General features: G+C 45.7%; 2 protein-coding genes across 3 annotated transcripts in view; one reads left to right on the forward strand and one right to left on the reverse strand.

The window, feature by feature from the left end:
* REC114 (REC114 meiotic recombination protein) lies at positions 1 to 17,267 on the forward strand. Its single transcript, XM_033070758.2, has 7 exons — positions 1 to 261; positions 600 to 737; positions 1,210 to 1,299; positions 11,000 to 11,083; positions 13,867 to 14,037; positions 14,689 to 14,757; positions 16,886 to 17,267. The coding sequence occupies exons 1-7, from the start codon at positions 1 to 3 to the stop codon at positions 17,045 to 17,047; spliced, it is 975 nt and encodes a 324-aa protein (XP_032926649.1). The 3' UTR covers positions 17,048 to 17,267.
* Positions 17,113 to 21,966, reverse strand: part of NPTN (neuroplastin) — a 23,801-nt gene continuing 18,947 nt past the window's right edge. The window contains exons 6-8 of one of the 2 annotated variants that reach the window (XM_033070931.1): positions 18,867 to 18,876; positions 18,485 to 18,558; positions 17,113 to 18,163 (exon numbers count right to left, since the gene is read on the reverse strand). In XM_033070931.1, coding sequence (XP_032926822.1) covers positions 18,498 to 18,558; positions 18,867 to 18,876 — 71 coding nt within the window. In that variant the 3' untranslated portion in view covers positions 17,113 to 18,163; positions 18,485 to 18,497. Of the gene's footprint in view, positions 18,164 to 18,484; positions 18,559 to 18,866; positions 18,889 to 21,966 lie in introns of both variants that reach the window. The other variant, XM_033070930.1, reaches the window with a different exon arrangement.

Consider the following 21,966-nt stretch of genomic DNA (forward strand, 5'->3'; position numbering starts at 1 on the left):
ATGCTCCTCCCTGCTCCGACCGCGCTCCCTCACACGCCACAAAATGGCGGCCACAGCGTCCGCGCTCCTCGGACGGGGCCGAAGGGCAGACCCGCCACATCGCACCGGCCGGGGGCTGCTTGGGAAAGGAGAGGCTGTAGCCATGTAGCCACGCTGCCCTCAGAGCGGGAGAGGAAGAAGAGGACAGAGAGGAGAGAGCCCAGAGCTGTGCGCGACGCCGCTGAGGAGAAAAATGCGACAACACCCCGGCAGCCACAGCAGGTGCGGCGCGAGCCCCCGCGCGCCTCGCGCTGATTGGCGAACAATTCCCGCCATTCGCCTTCTCTGGCTTCCTATTGGCTCCTACTTCCTCAGCGCCTTCAGAGCCCTCAGCAACCTCAGTGCCCTCAGCCCTCTCAGAGCCCTTAGAGCCGCCGCCTCTCAGTGCCCTCAGTGCCCTCAGCCCTCTCAGAGCCGCTGCCTCTCAGCCCCCTCGGCGTCCTCAGAGCCCTCAGCGCCCTCAGCGCCCTCAGCGCCACCGCCTCTCAGCCCCCTCAGAGCCCTCAGCAACCTCAGAGCCCTCAGCATCGCCGCCCCCTCAGCCCCTTCAGCCCCCTCAGCCTGGGATGGCTTCGGCGGCGGGCAGCGCTAGCGACACCTCCTTCCTCGGCAGCGCCACAGTGTGGCCCTTGAAGCGCTACGGTCGCTTCCTCCCCCCGAAGGACGGTGACGATCAGGGGCCAAGCTCCTCTTGGAAGGTGCCGGGGCGCGGGGAGGGTGGCGGGGCGGTGTGGGGTCAGTGACTCTGCTCTGAGGCAAACACGGACAAATGAGGCCTTTCAGGTGTCTTTGTGCGAGTCCCGAGCTAAAGCAGGAATCGGGAGAGATTTTGCTTCATGAATTATTAATGACAACGCATCAGAGTGTTAGCGGCCCATTTTTTTTTATTCTTTCGTTCAGCAGTAACCTGTGGTATCAAAATCTAGAGATCAAGGTGGAATAATCCAGAGGGTTGTTCTGAGTAGTTAAATCTGTATATGGAGGTATAATTAGTGGAAAAATCACTTAATGTGTCTCCAGTCTGTGGGAGTGGAGGGCAGGTTGCATTAGTGAGATGTGGATTACACACCTGGCTTCTAACAGCGACGTTTGAGACTTTTATTTGGCACTGGAAATGGGAATTGTCGATTCTGTGCTTGCAGGGCCAGATTTTCTTTTGTCTTTTTAAAGGTGTTTGAATCAAATGAAGAATCAGGCCCTCTTGTCCTTACCATTGTGGAGTCTGGCCATTTCTTTATTTCCCAAGAGCGAACAGTGCTGGTAAGTTTGTCATGTGTAAAGAACATTTCTCCTTCATGTTACCATCAGTATTAACTTAGTTTCTTATCTTAGCTTCATCGCCTCTCCCACTGAGTAGGAACTGTCAATTTTGTTTTGCTCATTGTAATTCTCATGTGCTGTTTTCCCTTCACATTTATCAAAATAATACTAAATGCATTATTTCCTGCTGAGGATCAACATTTCTTCTGCACTTCAAAAAATCTACATTGAGAGGTAATGATAAGTGTTGCTGATGTTGAAAGCTACTTGGGTTTATTTTTAATGATTCTTCTGACTAAGAAAACAGAAAAATACACTCTTTAGAAATAGGTAAAACTGTAATTTGTTATATGGTCCTGCTGACTGCTTGCCAATGACCTGCTAGTGTTTTGGTTTATCAAAGGGTTTGTATTTTCTATGTTGGATTATGAGATTTAACATACAACATAAGATCCTTGGAGACAAAATTCAAACTTGTGTCACTGGTTTTTGTGTAGCCTGCACTTGCTTAAGTACAATGAGCTACTAAACTAAAGATTTCACCATGACACCAAAAGGAAAATTCTGTCTAGGAGGAGTGGGTTTGATGCTTGTGACACAGAAGACCTTGCTGGAAGGTGGAATTAAGTGTGTTCAGTGTACATCACCAGCACTCAGTGGTGATAACGAGTAGGAACTGGCTGATAAATATGTTAGAAAGGTATTTAATATGTTAGAAAGGTATTACAAACCACTGGAAGATGCTGCAGCATAAAGATAACAAAGCTTTTTAAATAAAATGTGTAAGAGACTGTGTTGCAGCTTTAAATATGTATAAGCTTATAAATTAGTTTTTACTGTGTGTCTTAAAGGGTCTTAAGCTTACAGAAATTTAAGTATGGGGAGAACCACAGATGCCCTTGAATTTTTTGGCCTGTGTGTCAGGAGCATTGAGTAGTTAATGCATGGGCTAACAGAGAGCTGCTACTGTGGATGGCCCTCAGCTCATTTAGTGAGGATAAGGTAAAAAGGGACAGTGGAAAGTATTTTAGCAGTTGTGGTGAATAAGAAAAAGGAAAGAAGTTTTTAAAATGTGGATGGAAGTGACACTTGGTGCCATCCCTTAGCACATTGTGCTTGGAATGACTCAGTGCAGGATGTTCCTGTTCCCGGTGGCTGTACCTGTTAGTGCCCAGTAACTGACATTACTCTAAAAATCCTTGAAATACCCATATAAAAGCTAAAAGCAACTTCTAGTAATTAACTGAAGTGCAAAAAAAGCAAAACCCAAAGCTGCAGCCCTTGAAAGACTTGTCTGGCAAAGGCTGAATCTGGCAAGTAACAGGGCAGATAAAAGTGTGCTGTGGGAAGGGATGAGGGATCAGAAAAGCTTCTAAGAGCTTGGCTGAGAAAAGCACTTTCTTGCAGCTCTTGTGTTTAGTGGCTGGTGAAGCTTTCAGGCAGCTGCTTTGCATGAAATGCCAGATGAGGAGTTCCTGGCATCTGTCAGGACTGTCCCAGCTTCTAAGAGACACTGAGATACTGTGGGAGCTACAGGAGAGGTGGAGCAGACATGCTTGGTCAATGTGACCAAAGTACAATACTGAGAGTTCAAAAGGGGAAAAAAAAGTTGTTTTGGTTTTTTCCAAACATTTATTTTGGCAATGCTTCTATACCAACCTTAAAGTTGGCACACTAACATTTAAAAGTTGCTGAAGAAAAGTGACAAAAAGTTGGTCTTGCAGCATGCTGATTGCTTTGGGTGCAGCTCTTTGAGCAGGTGTGTATTGGGGCTGGTGGCACAGGGCTGTTCTGTGTGTGCAGGACTGAACTGCTGGGAGAGGCACTGTGCATACTGGGACTGTGTGTGTTTCTGAGATTGGACCAGCTGCAGTCCTAAAACCCCACCAAATAGCCAATGTGCTCATTTTGAATGAATCCCAGCACGGTTTGGGCTGGGAGGGACCTTACAGCTCATCCAGTGCCACCCCCTGCCATGGGCAGGGACACTTCCACTATGCCAGGGTGCTCAGAGCTCCATCCAGCCTGTTCTAGAGCACTTCCAGGGATGGGGCATTTTGCAAACTCCTTCCTGAGCTGCCATGTAACAACAAACCAACCTGCAGAGCTGTTCAGGCTGTATTTTTGCTGCAGAACTAATCAGAAATGGTTAATCTCAGTCCTTCTATCTCCCTCCAGTTGCAGCTGTCAGTGCTGTCACAAACCTGTCACAATATTTAAGCAGGCTTTGCACGACTAAGTACAGAGTGTTCTTGGAGCCTGTCACACTCCCGATCCACTCACTGGGGGTCCATTATCCTGGACGTTCTGTCAGAGGGGATAATGCACAACTTCTGCTCCAGAGGGAGTGCATCAACTTTGATGGAATGCTGCAGCTTTGGCATGATTGTACCTGTGCTCTCATTTCCTCCTGCTGGCCTGGGCTGTGTCCTTTGGAATGCCAAGGTGTATTCCCACACCTGTGTGCTGCCTTGCTTGCATTGAGAGTCCCTCTGATGTTCTCACAGGACTGTTTTGTGCTGTGTTGCACCCTTTAAGTTGTTGATGTCTTGTCTTTTGATCTGTCTCCTAATCCCTGCTTTTCAGCCCTTTTGATGTGCTCCAGGCTCCTGGGTTTGAGGGAACTGGATAACAATTATTGTAGCTTTGTATCTCTGCACAGGAACAGACAGGGTGAGGCACAAGATCTGGGTCACAGGGACACATTTCCTTCTCAACGTGCAGAACCTGTATTTTTGTAAAATTTCCATTGATGAATAATGAAAGGATTTCTTTCTGATTCTCACTTATGAACAACATTTGCTCAAAACTGAAAGAGCTGTGAAGAAGAATTTCTGTTTGGTGATGGCTGGATTAATACCCACAGTAGGAACAGTATTCAAGTGTTTCTGATTGCTGTCAAAATATTCTCTCTGTGATGGGCCTACTTACGTAGTCTCTTAGTCCTTTTAATTTTATTTAAGTAGGAAAGTTAAGAAACCTTTTCCTTAGAGCCCACTGGCTCTTTTATAATCTGTTTCTAAGAACAATATTTATAAAATAGCAATAAAATACTCACAGATCCTAACAACTGTTGTTGTTAATAAATGCAGAAACAACTGTTTTCCTTTCGAAATACTATTCCTTGTGTAATGGAATGAAGAGGAGGGAAATGGGACTTGAGAGCATGGAACATAAAAATCCCTGATACATAATGCAAATTCAAAGGTGTTTTGATTTGTTGTGTTTTATTCTTTTTAAAACCAAATTCTTCATTTGGAATTAAATTACATAATGTATTTTTAGGACTGGTGTTTGCTGCAGTGTTGCCTAACAGACTGCATATTGGATGGTAGAAAAACCTCATTCTTGTATACTGTAGTCAGTGGAATTTTACAGGAATATCTCAACAGCATCTCTGGTAATTTCTGGCTATGCTGAAGATACCTCATGTTCCATTTACCACAACTCTTATTTCCTTTCCCCTCTGTATCAACACATCATGCAAATTATATTTTGGTGTTTTATTCAGTGCAATTATTTCTGGTGATAGAATTCATAATATCCTACAAATTAAACAAATTGAAATTGTGGAGAGGACTTACTTAATAGGATAAAATTAATCTGGAGTAATTGATTTGTGACCTGATCTCTTGAAGTGTAGACTAAATGTCCTCAGTGCCCTTCTGGTCCCCTCATGACTTCCAATAAGCTACCAGTGCTTAGGGTACAATAGATTCTAACTCATTAATTAGGCAAGCATTCAGCAGGCATTCTCATGTTCCTGATGCTCTCTTTGCAGTGCCTGAAACTCAGGCACCAGATTTTGCAGATGAGATTCACAGCAGTGCCCTGGGCAGAGATGGTCCCTCTGCAATGAATGAGGGCTCCTGGCAGGAACCTGGGCAGTGAGCAGCTTGCTAATGCTGCTTTTTGGTGGAGCTCTGCAAAGCCACAGAAGAAACAAATAATTCTTCTATTACATTTTGTTGGTTTATTTAGTACCACAATCACAGTTCAAAAATCTCAGTTTCAGTTTCTTTATTTCAACATGTGCTGTTAAAGTGGTTGTTTTGGATGAGCTGAAATTATCCTTCTGCTTCAGCTTTCCCTTTTCTGCTTCATGTCAAGGCCTTTTGCTCTTGTCTTTTGCCCCAATTCTTCTAAACCCAGCTCTTAGAATTTTTTTTCTTTTTGAGATTCATGATGTCTGTTAATGAAGTGTATTTACCTTACAGTTTCGTGTGTGGTATCAGTCTGGGGAAGCACATATTTTATATTTGGAATGAAAGAATCCATTACTGGGTCACCCTGAAGAGCTTTAGCCAGCTCATCCCTGAGCATCCAGTTCCCCTGGACAGATGTCACTGGGAAAAAAGCCCAGAACAATTCAGGTTGTCCCACTGAAGTATCAAAGCTGTGCTGAGGTAAGGATTTACCTTTACTGTCAGTGGGCTGTGCCCATCTGAAACCCCGTGTCTGCACTTTGGGAAAGCCATTCTCTGGCTGGAGTCCCTCAGGCTCTGTGTCTGTATTTTCTCCCTCCTTCAGCTTCCCTGCCTGTGTACACACAGAGCACTCTCCTTAATGAGTTCAGCCCTCTTGTGTTCTCTGCCACGATCAAACAGGCTTAGGAGCAAGATTTGAGGCTCTGAGAGATTGAGGGTAAAAAAATGATAATGCAGAGCTTAACATCCTTTTGTTCCTTACTCCTGTCTGTCCCCCTCGATTGGTGGGGTTGGAAATGTTTGCAGGGACAGCTTTGTGCTTCCCTCACTCTCTGCATTGTCTTGTTTGGGGGTTTTGGGTTTTTTATTTTTGTTTGGTTTTGGTTTTTGGTTCATGTTGGCTCTTCTAATTCTGACTCAATTTTCAAGACAGATAATACTGCACATCATACTGATGTATTTGGCCTTACTTAGATACAGGAAATACATTAAAAAAATTCTACTTCCAGGTGTGTTACAAGGTAGTAACGAAGACTGGAGTGAAATTATGTTAGAAGTTTAATTTTCACATTTATTCTACAGTCATTAATAAAGAATTTTTATTTTTTAAATAGCAAACTGCTTATTCTAGGAAGAAGGTGTAAAATGGCAGCTCACATTCTCTTTTGGGAAGGCAAGGAGTTAAAAATTGCTATTTTTCACATTTATGCAAGCATTTGATTTAGAATCTATGTCATGTTTCAAGCATGTGCATCCTTTTTATTATAATAACCTATAATAACAAAATCCTTATTAAAGTGATCATTCATCACCACTTACCTGTAAACAACTTCTCTGATTTTCTGAAAACATCTCAGTTTTGCCCATTCTTTAACATCCTGTAAAATTCTTGAACATCATTCACAAGCTTTTCCTGCCTGCCTGCTCACACATCTTTATTTTTCCTGTCTCCTGAGAGAATGGTTAATAACTGTCCTGGTTTAGAGGCCAGGTACTGCCAGGAAAAAAAGGCAGGAGCTTTTCCTAAAATGGAGAGTGAAAATCCCCTCCCTCCCAGTTTACTATAATTTAGAAATTAAGGGGCTCTCAGGCAAAGGTATAGATTTATGAATAGCAGTTCTTTACTGATATATCTACAAGACAAACATGAACAACATCAGCTATGAAAAAATCAGCGACAAAACAGAACAGAACTCAGTTCCAGTCCCTTTTCCAGTCACGGACACTCTTCTCCGCACGGTCCCGTTCGGGTCCCAGCTCTCAGCGCTGTTCTCAGAAGCGGAGGCTGTGGCAGGGCCGGGCTGCAGGGAAGATCCGACCACAGAGAAAAAACCTCTCCCCTCGGCGTTCCGACCGGCGGGAGAGTGTCCCCCCGGAAGGAGGAAAAAAAAAAAAAGAACAAAACCATCCACCCCGACCCCTCAACGCCCCCCCAGCGATTGAGCCACCCCCCCCCACCCCTCCCTTTTGTCTTGGGCAATTAAAAGCTAAGGGAGCCGCCCCGGCCAGTTCCTTAGCATGATAATGGGAAACATTTCTCCACCCCCACCACAGTCCTTGCAACTCCACTATCTCGGTTCTGTTTTGATCAGACCCACACTGTGAGGACACCTGGAAATAACATTACCACTGCTCTGGTGCCAAATCGGGCACGTCCAAGAATAAGCAAGGTGTTATGCAGTAGAAATGTTAAATTGTAATAATACCCACAATATCACAGGTCAAAAATGTGGGTGTTTGAGCTTAACACAGCACACGTCAAACCTCGATGGTGAATAATGACCATCCGCAGCGTGGGGAGCAGCCAGGGCTGGAGCTCTGGCAGGGGGACACAGGTGGGCAGTGCCCTCTCTGCCTGGGAGGAGTGGCTCGTTACTGGAGCCATCCCTGGAGGGTTGGTGAGCATTGCAGGAGCTGGCAGGGTGCTCAGAGCAGCACAGCATCCTGCCCTTCCCACAAAAGCACTTTCCCAATTCCCTCCTTCAGCCCCTGAGGCTCCCTGAGTGACGTTTGCCCCCCACTTGTGTGCTGGTACCTCACCTTGGGAAAGGCAAGGGTTAAGGAACTCTCAGGTGCCTCCCTGGAAACTTGGAGTTTTCCAGGGAATTGTGTCCCATGGTGCTTCCCAGCCTGGGGCAAAATGAGGCAAACAAGATGTTGTCTGAGGCCTGTAGGTCTTCTCTTCTCCCAGCCAGCACCACCCTGGCAGCTGTGCAGTGAAACTCCTTTCCTGCAAATGCACGTTCCCAGCTGAGTCCTTGCTCCATAAGATGATACAATGCATACATTCCTTCCAGCTGTGAACTTGGAGAACAGGCTGGTGTATTTGCATTTCATGGGCCTGTTGGAAGAGGCAGCCCAGGCTGGAGAATGTCTGTAGCATTCTGGAGTTTAGTTTGTCTTTTTTAATACTGGTTGTGATTTAAGGGCAGACTAGATCATGTTTCTGATCAAGGAAAAAAAGCTTTTCCTCCTAAGCTATTGTTTACACATAGCTTTGTTTGGAAACATCTGGCTTGTGCATGAGTGAATCCAAACTAACTGATGCAAGGCAGCATAGCTGAACTGCTACACAAATAACATTTCTTAGATACAGAGTCATTTTCTGTTCAGATAGGCTGCAGTCTAACAAAACAGATAATCTATTCCTGTGTTGTTTAGCACCACAGGGTTTCTAAATGCTACAATAAAAAATATACATAAATCAGACTCAATACCTTCCAGCACAGCTCACAGCCCTCATTACCCAGCAGGTTTCTGAATGCTGAAATGTGAAGTCAGAACAGAAGTATTTACCAGTCAGTGCTGGACTGGCTGTGAGGCTGGATCAGCATTTCTGGCTCCTGCCTCATGGCAGCTGTGGTCACATCTTGCCTGCTTCCAAAACACTTGGGAAACATCTTGCTTTGTTTTCTCCTTCAGCTTAATTCCACTTCGTCCATTTCAGTCACAGATGTAGAAAGAGTTTTGCTTTACCCCACCTTTGTTACAGTTGTGAGAACAGCAGGAGTATGTGCCTGACTGAACATTGATGGCCAGATTTTTTTATAAAGTGCCTCCGTTTCTCTCTTCACATGGTGAACATTGGGGCTGTTGTGCCCGTGCCCCATTGTGTGCTGCATTTTGGGGATATTCTGATTAATCTTACACTGCCATCTGGCTTTGCCCCTGCCTAGCTGAGTAAAGCAGCCACGGACGCTGCCTGCTCAAGGGAACAGGGAGCAGCTGCTCTTCCCCGCTCCGGCAGCGTGGTGGCAGCACCAATCCAGAGGGAACGCTGCTTTTCGTGTCATCGCCCGTGCCCAGAGCATGTCCAGAGTCAATTCATCACCTGTGGAAAGGCACGATGGGCTGCAGTCTGAAAACACTGCCTGCCCCACACCCTGCTCGTGGGTGTTGGCACAGATCTCCCTGGCGTGGAGCGTGCCTCGAGGGACACGTTTTGTGTTCTTCCCTCTTGCTGCTCTGATTTCATTCACCTGGCTCCATGTGCACTGTGCAGCCCTGGAGTGACCCAGGCTGGATGGGGGGGCTTGGAGCAGCCTGGGACAGTGGAAGGTGGCCCTGCCCATGGCCACGGGGTGGCACTCGATGGGCTTTAAGGACCCTCCCAACCTAAACCAGGCTGTGATTCTGTGAATACAGGGGCAATGATTTTAAACATAGTTAAATTTCAGTTAAGTTGAATTTTGGGGTTGGAATTGGATAATGAGGAGTACATAAATAAAAATTCCAAGTGCTTTTTTTTTTCCACAGGACATATAAAAGAACCTAAGAAACATCAATAAACTAGTTTGTAGGAAAGTTAAACAGTGACTGCCTTTTATAATTTATTTGAAAACAGTTATTATTTTAAGGAGACATTTGTTCAACCTTCATCTCCAGTGAAAGGAAAAACACTGTAAAAGCAGACTGAATATGGAAATAGCTATATTTAAATAAACAGTTGGTGTGTATCCAAAACAGAAACTACTTGAAATGAACAGGACAAGCACAAGTGGCCACAAATTAAAGTGGCCTAGTGAAGGAATGGTTTGGATTTGCTTCACTGACAGCATTTTGGGGCTTGGTTCAACCTCTCCCAAGTGATCTCACCAAGTGATCTCTCCCTGTTATTTTGACCTTTAGGCCTTTCCGGCTTAGCACATCCTGCCTTAGGGCACTCTGAGTGTGTTCATTACAGAGAGACACTACCACAGACTGGCCCTCTTACCTGCTGTCAGCACCTGTTTTTACAGCACACAGGGAAATTCTCTTCTCCCTCTGACCCCAGATCTTTTGGGAATGGTGCTTCCCTGCTGGCTGACATTCTGGAGTCTGTCACAGCACATGTCTGCCATCCAGTCTGCCTTTGCTTCAACTCTTCACAGCTTTTGAGATTCCTCTGTAAAGTGCAGCTAAAAATCTACATGCAGCTGCTGCATGAGACTGTAAAGCAGTGCCAGCACAGTAAAGGAGCAGAGTCACTGAGGTGATTTCCTGTTCCAGAATACAATGGCAGATGGTTTTCCAGCCTGCACCCACCTAAGGTGGATGACTGTGGCAAACACCACTGGCCCTTCAGGATGGACGTGCTTGAAAGCAGCCTGGGCTCAAACCCTTGGTCACTGAAAGTATTGTGAGTTTGGATAAAACAGGTGCCTGATTTCATCCCTTCCCTAACACTGATTCATTGTTTGGGTTTTTCCCCTGGCCTTTGGTAAGTAAATGGCTCAGAGCTCCTTCCTTGGGAGGCACAGTCCATTGCCTTGCAGTTGTTTTTCACATTCCTGGGGTGTTTTTACAGGAGGCCGAGCAGTCTGTCGAGTTTGAAAAGACTGACAGTGATGCAGCTGGAGCATAGAGACATCTTTATCCAATTAACAAAGCTGCTGCTCAGTTCCCCGAGTGCCACCTGGAGCCAAGGCCTCTCGGGCCTTGGATAAACGGGGCTGTGCCATTCCCCGGCTTCGCCTGCCCTCTGCTGCCCTCCCGGGCAACTTCAGCACTCAAAGCTCCCGTGGCAGCTGCTTTATTCTGGTTTTCAGGGCCTTTCATAGCATGCACAAATATAAATGGGGAGAGAGATGGAAATTAGAACATACATACCTTCTTGTTCCTGGAGTTAATCCCTGGAGTGGTAAAACTTCCACAGTGGCAGCTGTTTGACAGCTACAAAAGCTGCACAGCTGTGGTGACTGATCTTCATTTGGGCTTTAATTACATCACAGAACTTCAACATGTGCTCCTAGGTGCTGCTGTTTGCTGTACCACTGCTTTGTGCTTTATTTCAGGAAGGCTTTTCCCTGATTGATTCCCACAAGTGGCTGAAGATAGTGAGGAGAGCAGACTGCCTGCTGCTCCGGGCACAGGCCAAGGTGAGCTGAGCTGCTTGGAACATTGATAATATGTAACACAGATAGGGAGAAAATCTCAATTTTGGCTAGGCTAAGCTAGAAGGTGTAAATTACCTATGTAAACTAGAGCTTTCTTTTTATTCTAAACAAGAATGGATTGAATAAGCTTGATATCTTTTGTAACTGCTAATACTCTGTTTTTAGACTGCTCTCTGAGAGTTAGCTGCTAAAACAGCCAGGCTGGTTTTATTTCACAATCTATCTGCCATGGCTAACAAAAAGATGAAGCAAATCTCTTCTAAGATACCTCTGAGTCAGACTGCTCTTCAGCAAACAAACTCTCTAAGCAGCAATTACTGAGCCATTTTGTGGCTCCTGGCACAGCAGCAGCAGGCTGCTGGTTAAGGTATTTGGTACTCAAGGAAACAAAATGGACATGGGTTCCTGGTCTCCCACTCAGCTCTCTGATGAAAAGTGGTTGGTTTGCCTTTCAATAGTCAAACAACACTTTCTTCTTACAATTTATGTAAAAATCTTAGGGTTTTTTGTTTTTAGACGAACTCTGATGAACTCTGGAGTGTTTTAAATTCATGGGTTATGCCTAAAACCAAAACACTTCTGCACTCTGCTTTCTATCAGCTTGTTAGAAAACCCAGAAAACCTGAAGACAGCTGGAGCAGGAATTAGTTCTGATGAACCAGCAGGTTGTTCCTTCCCAGCTACCAGAGTCAGTCCCCCAGTGCAGCATTAGGGGATTCTGTGGCTCCTCACCAGCAAGACAAAACCAACATCACACTCACTGTGAGGCTCGAGCAGAGCTCTGAGGGGCAGTTCAGGAAAGGAGGAATATTAACAGTCTGAAATTAATTTGGTACATCTCAATGTTTACTTACTAGAAATTCACACAACTTCAACTGGATTTAATGGCAGTGCAGAGCTTCTGTATTTTATATCCTAAAAGTGGGTGCAGCTGCTGTGCTCATCTTTATGATAAATTTCTGGTTTATCTTGTACTCATTGTTTTTTTAAGTCATTAATACTGCACTTACAGTGCAACTTATCGCTTCAAATATGGCTTCAGTAGGGCACTGTGGGTTCTTAGCCAGCAGAATGAGTTTCAAACCTAGGAATAGGAGCAAGGTGAATGTTCTTAATCATTTTACAATAAACAATTCCCCTTCATAATGTTTTTCTTGAGCTCAGCCCCCCCACCCCAGCATGGAAAAAGTGCAAATTTATCATTCCATGACCTCAGAGTTCTTCAGTACTTCAGCTCTTGTGTAGTTCAGGTGTGACTGCCCAGTCCTCAGTTTATGCTATAAACCTTGACATATCACAGCTCTCTTTCCACAAAGAAACAATGTTTAATTTTCAAAGTCCACTGTTGTTTATGAACTGCAAACTAAAGAATTTAACAGTCCTTGTGAGAAACCTGAGGGAGTCCAAGTATCTCTGCCTCAAAATTGATTTGAGGATCTAAACAAGCAAGTGCTCTTTGAAAGTGTCTTAAAGCAACTCCACCCAAGTTCCTTTACTGTCACTGAAATCAGAACTCACCTGTCTGGCATCCAACAGCTCAGTCCCTGGGTCTGTGAGGCTGCTCCAGTTCCTTAATTAATGAGGGCAAATCCAACTGGGCACTGTCAAATGAGTGCTACACTTCACATTAGCTTGACATTTTTCCCTTTAGAAAGTACTGAGACAGGCTTTTGTGCTTACCCTGCCCTAAAAATCTAAAAATGTGATTCAAACATCTTCAAGTAGCAGGCATGTAAACACAGGGGCTGTCAGGAGGAGCTGGCTCATCTCTGAGACAGGAACTTGAAAGTGAGAGGTGTCCTTGCACTCGTGTTCCAGCAGCACTGAAAATGGGTCTGACATTGGAACCTCAGAAGACCTAAATAAGCCAGGCTGGGCCAAGGAGATTTTGCTGCTTTTCTAGTATTTTAAGTTTTTTTAATTGGTGATTTCAAGATCAAATAGAAAGTTCCATTAATTCACTCTCTGAACATGGAATATGCACCTACCTTAGGTCAGCTGAAGGTGCTTAGGCCAAGCTTATCACATACCATAGATTGCCATCCCCATTTCAGGGCAGTTTGCTGAATGAACCTGGGACACTTATTAAAAATATCTATTATGGTACAGCCCCACAGCCTGCTCTGGGGGGATCAGAGCTATCTGGGAGTTTTCAATAATTATTAGTACAGTTTCACTCTTTGAAGTAATGCATTTGAATTTCCTGCACTGCTGTTCAACGTCCTGGCTTCTGTTCAAGGAACATTTAGGTGAGAGCCAAACTGAATGTGTTGGTGCTGGCCAGGTAGGGTTGACTTTGATGCATCAGGAACGTAACTGGAACATGCCACTCCCAGACTTCCTAGTCCAGATGCAGAGTTAGCTTCTGCTTACTGCTGTGTCATTTTTGTCACAAATAACTGTGCAGAGCTGGCACACCCTTACAGGACATTGCCTGCAGCAACAATAAAGCTTTATTTTCCTGCTACATGGAAAACTGAGTCCTGGCAAGGCTTGTCCTCTTGGCTAAACCTTCAATTAGTGACAGGTGGCCCTGCATCACTTACCCTTTTCTTGCATATTTTCATCTGATTTTCAAAACAGCAATCACAGTCTTCTGGTTAAGCTGCTGGGGAAAATTAAAATACAGCAGGGAAAACCTGTTTGTTTTTAATTGGTGCAGTGATCCGCAAATCTATCGCCTTCTTCCCAATTCCAGCAAACAGGGATTTAATGCAAGCAGTGTGAGGGGATTCAGTGATTTGATTTGCCTGTGTTGTGAGCAGAACGAGTGCCGTATGTTCCGCGTGCAGTTCGGAGGGAGCTCCAAGGAGCAGATGCAGGAGCACTGCTGCAGCTGCGTGCACAAACTCAGCGCCTACGTCCCGGTGCAGGGGGCTGATGAACACAGCCAGGGCCTCAGCCAGGACACCCAGGCCATGGACACTGAGCACGCAGTAAGTGAGCACACACACACCCAAAAACAAGCACCTCTGGCTGGGAGAGCCGGACATGACAAGTTCCTCACAGCTGTGAGACTGTGTGCATGGAACAGGAGTTGGGAAATGAGTTCTGGAGGGTAAAAAAGGGTCAGAGCCACAGAGTAACCCTGGTCCTGGCTGCTTTCTGTGTTTACCTGCTCCAACTGCCTATTTACAATTTGAGCCTAACCAATCTCAGGAGGCAGAGAATGTTTCCCCTCTCCCAAGATAAAGTCCTGAGGTAACTGGAAAAGGCAGAGACAGAAAATGTTTCCCAGAGTGATTATTCCAAAATTTCTGCTCGCTTGGCTATTTAGATGCATGGAAAAGCAGCAGTGTGCTCTTGTGAGCATCCATATACAGCATTCCTTGAAGTTACTTCTTAGGAATAGTTTGTAACTACAATTTAGCCATGAACTAATGGGCCTGTAGTTAAACTGTCATGTTTCATTTTTAAAGAGTGGAGCAGATGTGCATGCAGGTTCCATAAAAAGATGCCTTTTTACTGCAGAAGGTAGCTGAGCACATTCCCTTCCCGTCAGTGCTAAAAATGGAACTGCTTCCCCCCCTGCACATACCCACACTCTGCTTGGTAACAAGCCCTTATTTGCATTTGGTATTTTCTAGCCAGATGAGCCTCTCCCAGACTCCTGCACAAGCCTTGGAGAAAGAAGATCTGTAGCACAGCTCGCACAGGTAAAAAACAAACATCTCCAGTTTAAAGTCTGTAACTGAGTCTGAGGATGAGCTATCTCAGATTCCATTTTCCATCTGGGAAATGCCTTCCCTGAACATCAGGATGCCATCATCTATACCAGCAAAACACTGGATCTGTGTAATGATCCACAGCCAGGGAATAAGCAGCAAAACAAGGTGTTTGGTGGTGTAATCACCCCATTTGAACAGGAACAAATGACACACTGAGAGCAAAGAAATACCCAGAGGCAACATCCAAATGAATGGCTCTGGCATTGCTTTGACTCTGCAGAAATACTTGTGCAGATCAGAGCTGAAGCCTGAAAACATCAATCTGGAATCACAGAATACCTCATCTAACCCTGCCCTCTGGCACTAGGAACCCATTCCCCCTTGTCCTGGCATTCCAGGCCCTTGTCCCAAGTCCCTCTCCAGCTCTCTGGGAGCCCCTTTAGGCTCTGAGGTTTCTCTGGACCCTTCTCAACACTGACCCACAGCAAAGGATCCCCATATCCATGGACAACTTCACTGAGCCAGGTCTGGCTAAACACCTGCAAGTCAACCATTGCTCATTTACTGGGAATTCAGGCCAGGGCAGAAGCAATGAGCAGAAAGCTCTGTTCTTCTCTGCTTTTGTGCAGTTGCTTCTGTGTGTTTTCCTCACCCTTCTTTTGTTGTCACTGGGTGAGCACAGAATCCCAGTCTGGGTTGGACTGGAAGGGACCTCAAAGGTCACCTCATTGCCAGTGCCACAATGCCCAGAGTTCTCCACCACAATGGGAAAAAGCTGGGAGAGGAGATTAAACAGGGATGAAAAGGATGTTTTAATATAAAAGCCCCATACTTTACTTCTAAAAGACTTGTGGCTAAATGAAAAGCTTGGAAGTGCACACTTGGTTATCCCAACACAATCCATGTTAGCAGCATGTGCAGCTCATGAAGACTGTACACTGATTATAGAATGGATACCCACCAGGATGCCACAGTACCCAGGAAATCAGCATTTCCAGAGTAAATTTCCAACAGAAATACAGTAATTTCGTGATTATAAGCCACACCATTTTGACTAAAATTTTGGTCCGAACCCGAAGTGGGGCTTATATATGGACAAAGAATGAAAAGTTGCTGTTTTAGTTTGGAGGACAGGTGTCTGCTGAGAAAGGCAGGAGCTTCTCTTTGAAATGGAGAATGTAAATCCCTCCCTCCAAATTATGGTAATTTTGAAATCAAGGGGCTTTCAGGCAAAGATATGGGAATTAGGAATAACAGTTCTTTTCTAGGGAAATTAAAATAGAAATACAGTACTACAAAGAAACAAACTCCAAACCTGACAAAGTCAGAGTACAGCCTGACACCCCATCAGGCAGGGTGTTGGCAGCAGTCCCATTCCATGGTGGCTGCATCCTCCTGCAGTGACAGATGTGGCTCAGTTGGAGCAGTGCTCCTGTACAAGGTGCAGTTTCCCTCCGGAGCTCCAGTGGTGATGTGGAGAAATCCGGTTTTCCTCTGGAGTCCAGTGGAGAAAGGGGCTCCCTTAGTGTCCCAAAACCTCTGTTTTTATCTTGGTAAGAAATGTTGGGCTCTTCCCCCTGGCTGGAGCAACTCCCAATGGGATGCAGTAATTTTATCAGTCCCACAGTGGGACTCAATGGCCATGAGCAGAAAATGACTGGCTGGAGGAAGGATGGGTTGTGAAAAGATAAAGAACAATGCCCTGCCTGGTTTCAGTGGATGGCCCATTAGCAGAATATCTCCCACAGAGATAAGGATCACTGCCCCCACCCTCACCAGATGGTGATAGAACAGATACCTTTATCACACTCTGTATTGTAAGGTGCGGCTTATAGTCAGGTGCAGCTTATGTATGGACAAAGAACGAAAAAGTTGCTGACACCGGGAGATGCGGCTTATAATCCTGAAATTACTGTAACTGCAGGGGCATTTGACATTGCATAAAAGCTACCCTGGAATCACACCTGGCCATCAGAGAAAAGCTCACATACAGAAATCACAGCTGATAGCGTTCCAAGAGCAGCAAACCCAGGCAGCTCCATGTTTCTCCAGCATGCAGGAGGGCTGGGGTGTGGCAGTGTCTGATCAGGGCCACCTTCCCACCTTCCATTGGCAGTGGGCGCTGCGGCAGCGGCCAGAGCTGCCCCCCGCGCTCTGGCAGCCGGCGTGGAGCGCCCGGGAGCTGGGGCTCTTCATCCGCCTCTGCCTCATGGACCAGCACTTCCCAGCCTTCGTGGAGGACGTGGAGAGGGAACTGCACAGACTCGCAGAAGAATGAGGCACGGCTGCACCCCGTGGGCTGCACACAGCTCCGGTGATTAAAGTTGAAAAATGAGGCCTACAGCGGTTTTTGTCGGTGTTTTATTTTTAAAAACAGGTGAATCCACTTTTTATACATCATTGCACTTCAACAAATACACAGAACACGAGTTCATGCAGCTACAGTTACGCACATCATGAGAACCCTGGTAGGTCTATTTCTACAATCTTAAAATCATGAGAAATTACAGTGTCAAACTAAAGAGAATAACTAGTTGCATAGAATATCACCATGCTGTAACATTTCATCATTTAAACAAAAAAAAAAAAAATTATAAAAGTTTGCCTGAATTGAATGTACAAGAATATGTCGAACACATCAGTGCAAAAGGATTTGAGAATTTACATGAGTTAACAAAAAAAAAAAAATCACTTAAAAAGCAATAATATATATATATTTATAAACTGAAGGTTTGTTTTTGTTTCCAACTGCATCCCACCACCACCAGCAGCCCCTGGCACCACCCAGCCCTGACGCCCAACAGGACACCCCGTGCTCCTTGGTTAAAGCCCTTAAGGAAACCCCAATGTCCCTGCTGCGAGCGCCAGCCTGGCATCGCTCCCTCTTTCCAGCCATACAGTAAGGAATGAGTATCAGCAGCTTCAAAATTAACCACAACGACTTCTGGTTTCCCCTCCCCCAAATATAAATATATACTGTATATATCTTTAAGTTTTGCTGTACTTTACAAAAGAAGTCTCACTAGATGGCAGCGGTGCGGTTTGAGCGGTGCCGAATTTAACAGCTACAGGAAGTAAAAAACAGCGCATGCGTGAACCCGCCTGGCTACTGCTCGTGTAAAGAGAGGAAAGGAGGAAAAAAAAGCAACATTCACAGCACATCAAGCCCAAAAGAGTTTACACCTTCTACACGGAAGCATTATTAAAATTCATCTGGCTAGGTCATCCTTGCAGGAGAGGCTAAATAAGGCATGCGTTAGACAGTCATATTGTTGCTCACTTGGAAAGGAAAGAAAAAAAAGAAATCAGACAGAACTGGAGTTCTAGAACCAAGAGTTCCAACCCTTAAATTTAGCAGGTCATATTGCCATCAGTCTCTCAGAAACTTAAAGCTCTAAAAAAGAAATGAGAAAGAGGTGCTAGTCAATGGTGAACAGTGTGAGCCGCCGCAGCCTGCAATCCCCGCGCTCCCACCGGGGCACGGGCTCCCGACTGCCCCAGCTCCGCCTTTTAGCAGGGAATGAGGAGGGCTCGGCAGCTTTGTCTAGATTTTAGCAGGCAGGTCCTTAAACCCCCTGCCTGTTCGAGGAAATCAAGGTGTGTTCCCCCCCGCGCTCCCTGAGGCGCAGCGGGAATGTTTTGCTGCTGCGCCCCCAGCACTCCGGGCAGGAGGGCTGGGCCTGCCCGCTCCCGGCCGGGCGCAGGCAATACTTACATGATGAGCATTTTTAATTTGTGTTTCTCTGACGTAAGTTTTTGTCTTTGTGATTGTTTGTAGAATTGGTTTTCCTGCAGAAAGGGATGAGAGAGAAATGCACCAAAATCAGAAAAATGGACATTGTTTGTACTTCACCGAACAGCGTTTCAGTCTTCCTCCCTTTAACTGGCTGAAGACAGCGCAGTTTTACACTTTGCATTTTAGCACAATATTTGTTTTGTAGCGAGATGTTGCTTTTCTTTCCTCCAGTGCTAAGAAACGCACCAGACGGCCCAACACCATCTGTAATGTCACATGCAATATCAATCCTGTGATTTATCACCTCCCACAACTCTCCAGATTAACCCAAAGAGTATTTTTTTCCTGAAAACACACTTACATTGGCCCAGCTGGTTCATCATCTGCAGCAAGCATCCCGATGCACCCAGGGAGAGACAAGGGAAGGAAAGAAAAAGAGAGTCAGTGTTTGCAGGGGGCCACAGCGCGAGCAGCAAACTGATCTATCTACAGCATCAAAGGCCATTCCAGTCGGGAGTGCAAGGATCATGGAGTTACTGCTCTGGATTGGGGTTTAATGGCAGGTATGTTGCTTCAATGGGTTTAGTTAACACTTGGAATGCTGGTCATGAAGGACTGCAACTGTAGCGGACAGATTGGTGCAACATGGTCAAGACTCATCTTGTCCCCAAGTTCCAGTGGTTCAATCTCATAAAAAATAGATGAAGAGACAAACCAACGGTTCAGTTGTAAAATCCTGCTGGATGTTTGCTTGCATTGACTTTTTTTTAGTATTTCTTTTTAATATTTAAGCCATTTTTCCACTGCTGATGGGTAACTCCTGGTATATACCCCAGAGGGTACACACCCCCATACTCATTTTCCCCCATGGATGAAACAACCTCTACATTCCCCATTTTTCTCAATGTTTAATTAGAAGGGACCAGGTTAGGAGGAGGCTGAAGGGGAACACTCAATTCCAGCCCCAGCCATGGTCCTTGGGCAGCAGCATCCAATGTCACCAGGAGGAGTCAGGGTGCTGGGACACCTCTGGACACACTTCAGCTGCAGAGGACAGACAGCACCGTCCTGCCCATGGCCCTTGGCAAAACTCATTTAAGAACTGGAGGGGGAGGGGGGTGGAGGAAATCTGCCAATGAGGAATGTTTCATATGAACTCTCAAAACCAATTGGGCTTTTTTTTTGAATTCTCAAACACTTTTCTCCCACGCTGTAGTACAGAAGACAGATATGCATTTACACAACAGTACAAGAGTCAATCCAGGAACCTAATGCTCCCACAGACGGATTTTGGGAGGACCAATTCCGGCCCTGCTGGTTTTGGCACTTGACGGTTGCCGTTCCCACCTCGTGCCAGAGGGATTTTTCAGGGAAGTCTTTGAGAAACTCTCAGCAGGATTCCACAAGGGTGCTTAGTGCACATGAAGCAGTTATGGAAATTACAGTCTTACAGTGTAGGCATCCGCATGAGCACACGCCAGGAGTAATGTCAGGGACAGGGGACATTACTCCACCTGGGCCTTCGAGGCAACGGAGAGGCAAAGCCACCGCTAGCACAGACAGTGACCAGAACAAAAAAATACTTCAAAAATAAAGAACTAACCACAAACCAAGAGCTTTACAGCCAAAGTAACAGACTAGCGACACACCGGTGTCCACGGAATTCCAGTACCAGCAACAGTAACTACTGGACACCGTACAGAGAACTGGGACTAGGAAGGACAGCCAGACATCAATGTGCTGTTGTATATACAGTGAGATATACAGAGACACATCAGGTACTCAAACACAAAGCACAGCAGAGGAATCTACAGCTTCCTTCCACAAACATCTTTGGGAATCGAGGATCCGAGAGCAGCCGAGCTCTGTGCTCCGGGCGGGACGAGCCTGGGAGGAGCAGCGAGCCCTGGCCCCAATGCCAGCGCTGCCTCTGACACCCAACTCGGCTCCAACAAGCACCATCAACAGCTTTGGGAGTTTGTTTGGCTGGACTTCAGCAATATCAAACTGCACCGTGGACACTCGCTACAAAATAACCACTTTCCCTTCTCTGCTCAAGGATTTAAATGCTCCTTTGAGATCAGCAAGTTTGTGTTGTCAAAAAAAAAAAAAAAAAAGAAAAAAAAAGAAGCTTCGCATTTATAAAGGCTGCCGTAGGTGATTCCTCACGAAGATCCCACAAAAAAGCCTACTGGAACACTTAAAGCTAGAGGGTGGATCCCCACCACTCCTCCCTGTCCCACCTCTAACCTAAACCACAGGTAAAAAGACCGAGGGAAATTCCTGCTCAGTCGTTAAGTGCTGGAAAAGCATCCCCAGTACAGTACAGACACAGACCGAACCCTCAGCGAAACCAGGGGCAACAGAACAACAGAAAAACCAGTACAAAATCAGACTAAAGAAAAGATTCAAAACAGCAAACTGAAATCCAAATTAGTTGTGAACGTGAATGAGGAAGTTTTCAAGAGTGTTAACGTTATGACTTGTGCGTTGTATAGACTGAAGCGGAGGTTAAACAAACTCCAAAGCATGCAGAGCTCTCACTTACCACCATTTTTAAGGGTATGATGCAATTGAAGGGGGGAAAAAAAAAAAGAAGTCATAGTAACCGACAAGATCAATATAACCCGAAGCTTTAATGCCACAGCCCTGCTCTAGAACAGTCAGTAGCACCTACAGCATGGGGATGTCCCCAAACACTGCCAGGAGCAGCCACTGAGTATGCTGAGCCCCTGGATCTCTGCTGGGACTGGCATCTGCAGGCTCCAAAACCCCCCTGAACAGAGCACAGGAAAAACCCCACAGCAGGCCTGTCCTGCAGGGATGGAATCACCTGCTTCATGGGGTCCCAAAACCATACATTTCTCAACCAAAATGGGATACCTGCTGCTTGTCTTTAACACATATAATCAATCCCTGCAGGCAAAAACATGGGGAATTAAAATTGGAAGATGATGACAAGTAGATCTCTCTTAGCTCCTCCACTTGTATGTTAATGTGTTTTGTGCTGTTGGTCCCCCCCCCCCACTTTCAGCCTTAATTTACAAGGCATTTTACATGTCACTCACTTTCTTTCACTGCCTTTGGAAAGCTACAGGGTTTATTTTAGTATCAAATTAATCCTGGGTAGCATCTTGTGACTGATGGAAGTTAAAAATGAAACACTAGCGGGTTCTTCCAGCACTAACATTCCAATTTTTGCTTCTGAAGGGATTCTACATCTCAGCTCACGCTTTAAAACCGGCAAAGAATCAATCCTAGACTGGCTTGGGTTGGAAAGCCCCTCCAGTGCCACCCCCTGCCATGGGCAGGGCCACCTTCCACTATTCCAGGGTGCTCCAAGCCTCAGTGTTCAACCTGGCCTTGGGCACTTCCAGGGATCCACGGGCAGCTCAATGCTCTGGAGGAGCAGCCAGAGCTCAGGGTCCTGTGTTATGATCCATTCCCATCAGGATATAACA

Source organism: Catharus ustulatus, chromosome 12, assembly GCF_009819885.2.
Source record: "Catharus ustulatus isolate bCatUst1 chromosome 12, bCatUst1.pri.v2, whole genome shotgun sequence".
In the NCBI taxonomy this organism is placed as follows: Eukaryota; Metazoa; Chordata; class Aves; order Passeriformes; family Turdidae; genus Catharus; species Catharus ustulatus.

Bases quoted from the DNA above. Each gene is read 5' to 3' on its own strand.
- REC114 (XM_033070758.2), top strand. From the start codon at position 1: ATGCTCCTCCCTGCTCCGACCGCGCTCCCTCACACGCCACAAAATGGC. The intron at 738-1,209 runs GTGCCGGGGCGC...GTCTTTTTAAAG, and splicing joins GGCCAAGCTCCTCTTGGAAG to GTGTTTGAATCAAATGAAGA. The intron at 11,084-13,866 runs GTGAGCTGAGCT...TGTTGTGAGCAG, and splicing joins TGCTCCGGGCACAGGCCAAG to AACGAGTGCCGTATGTTCCG.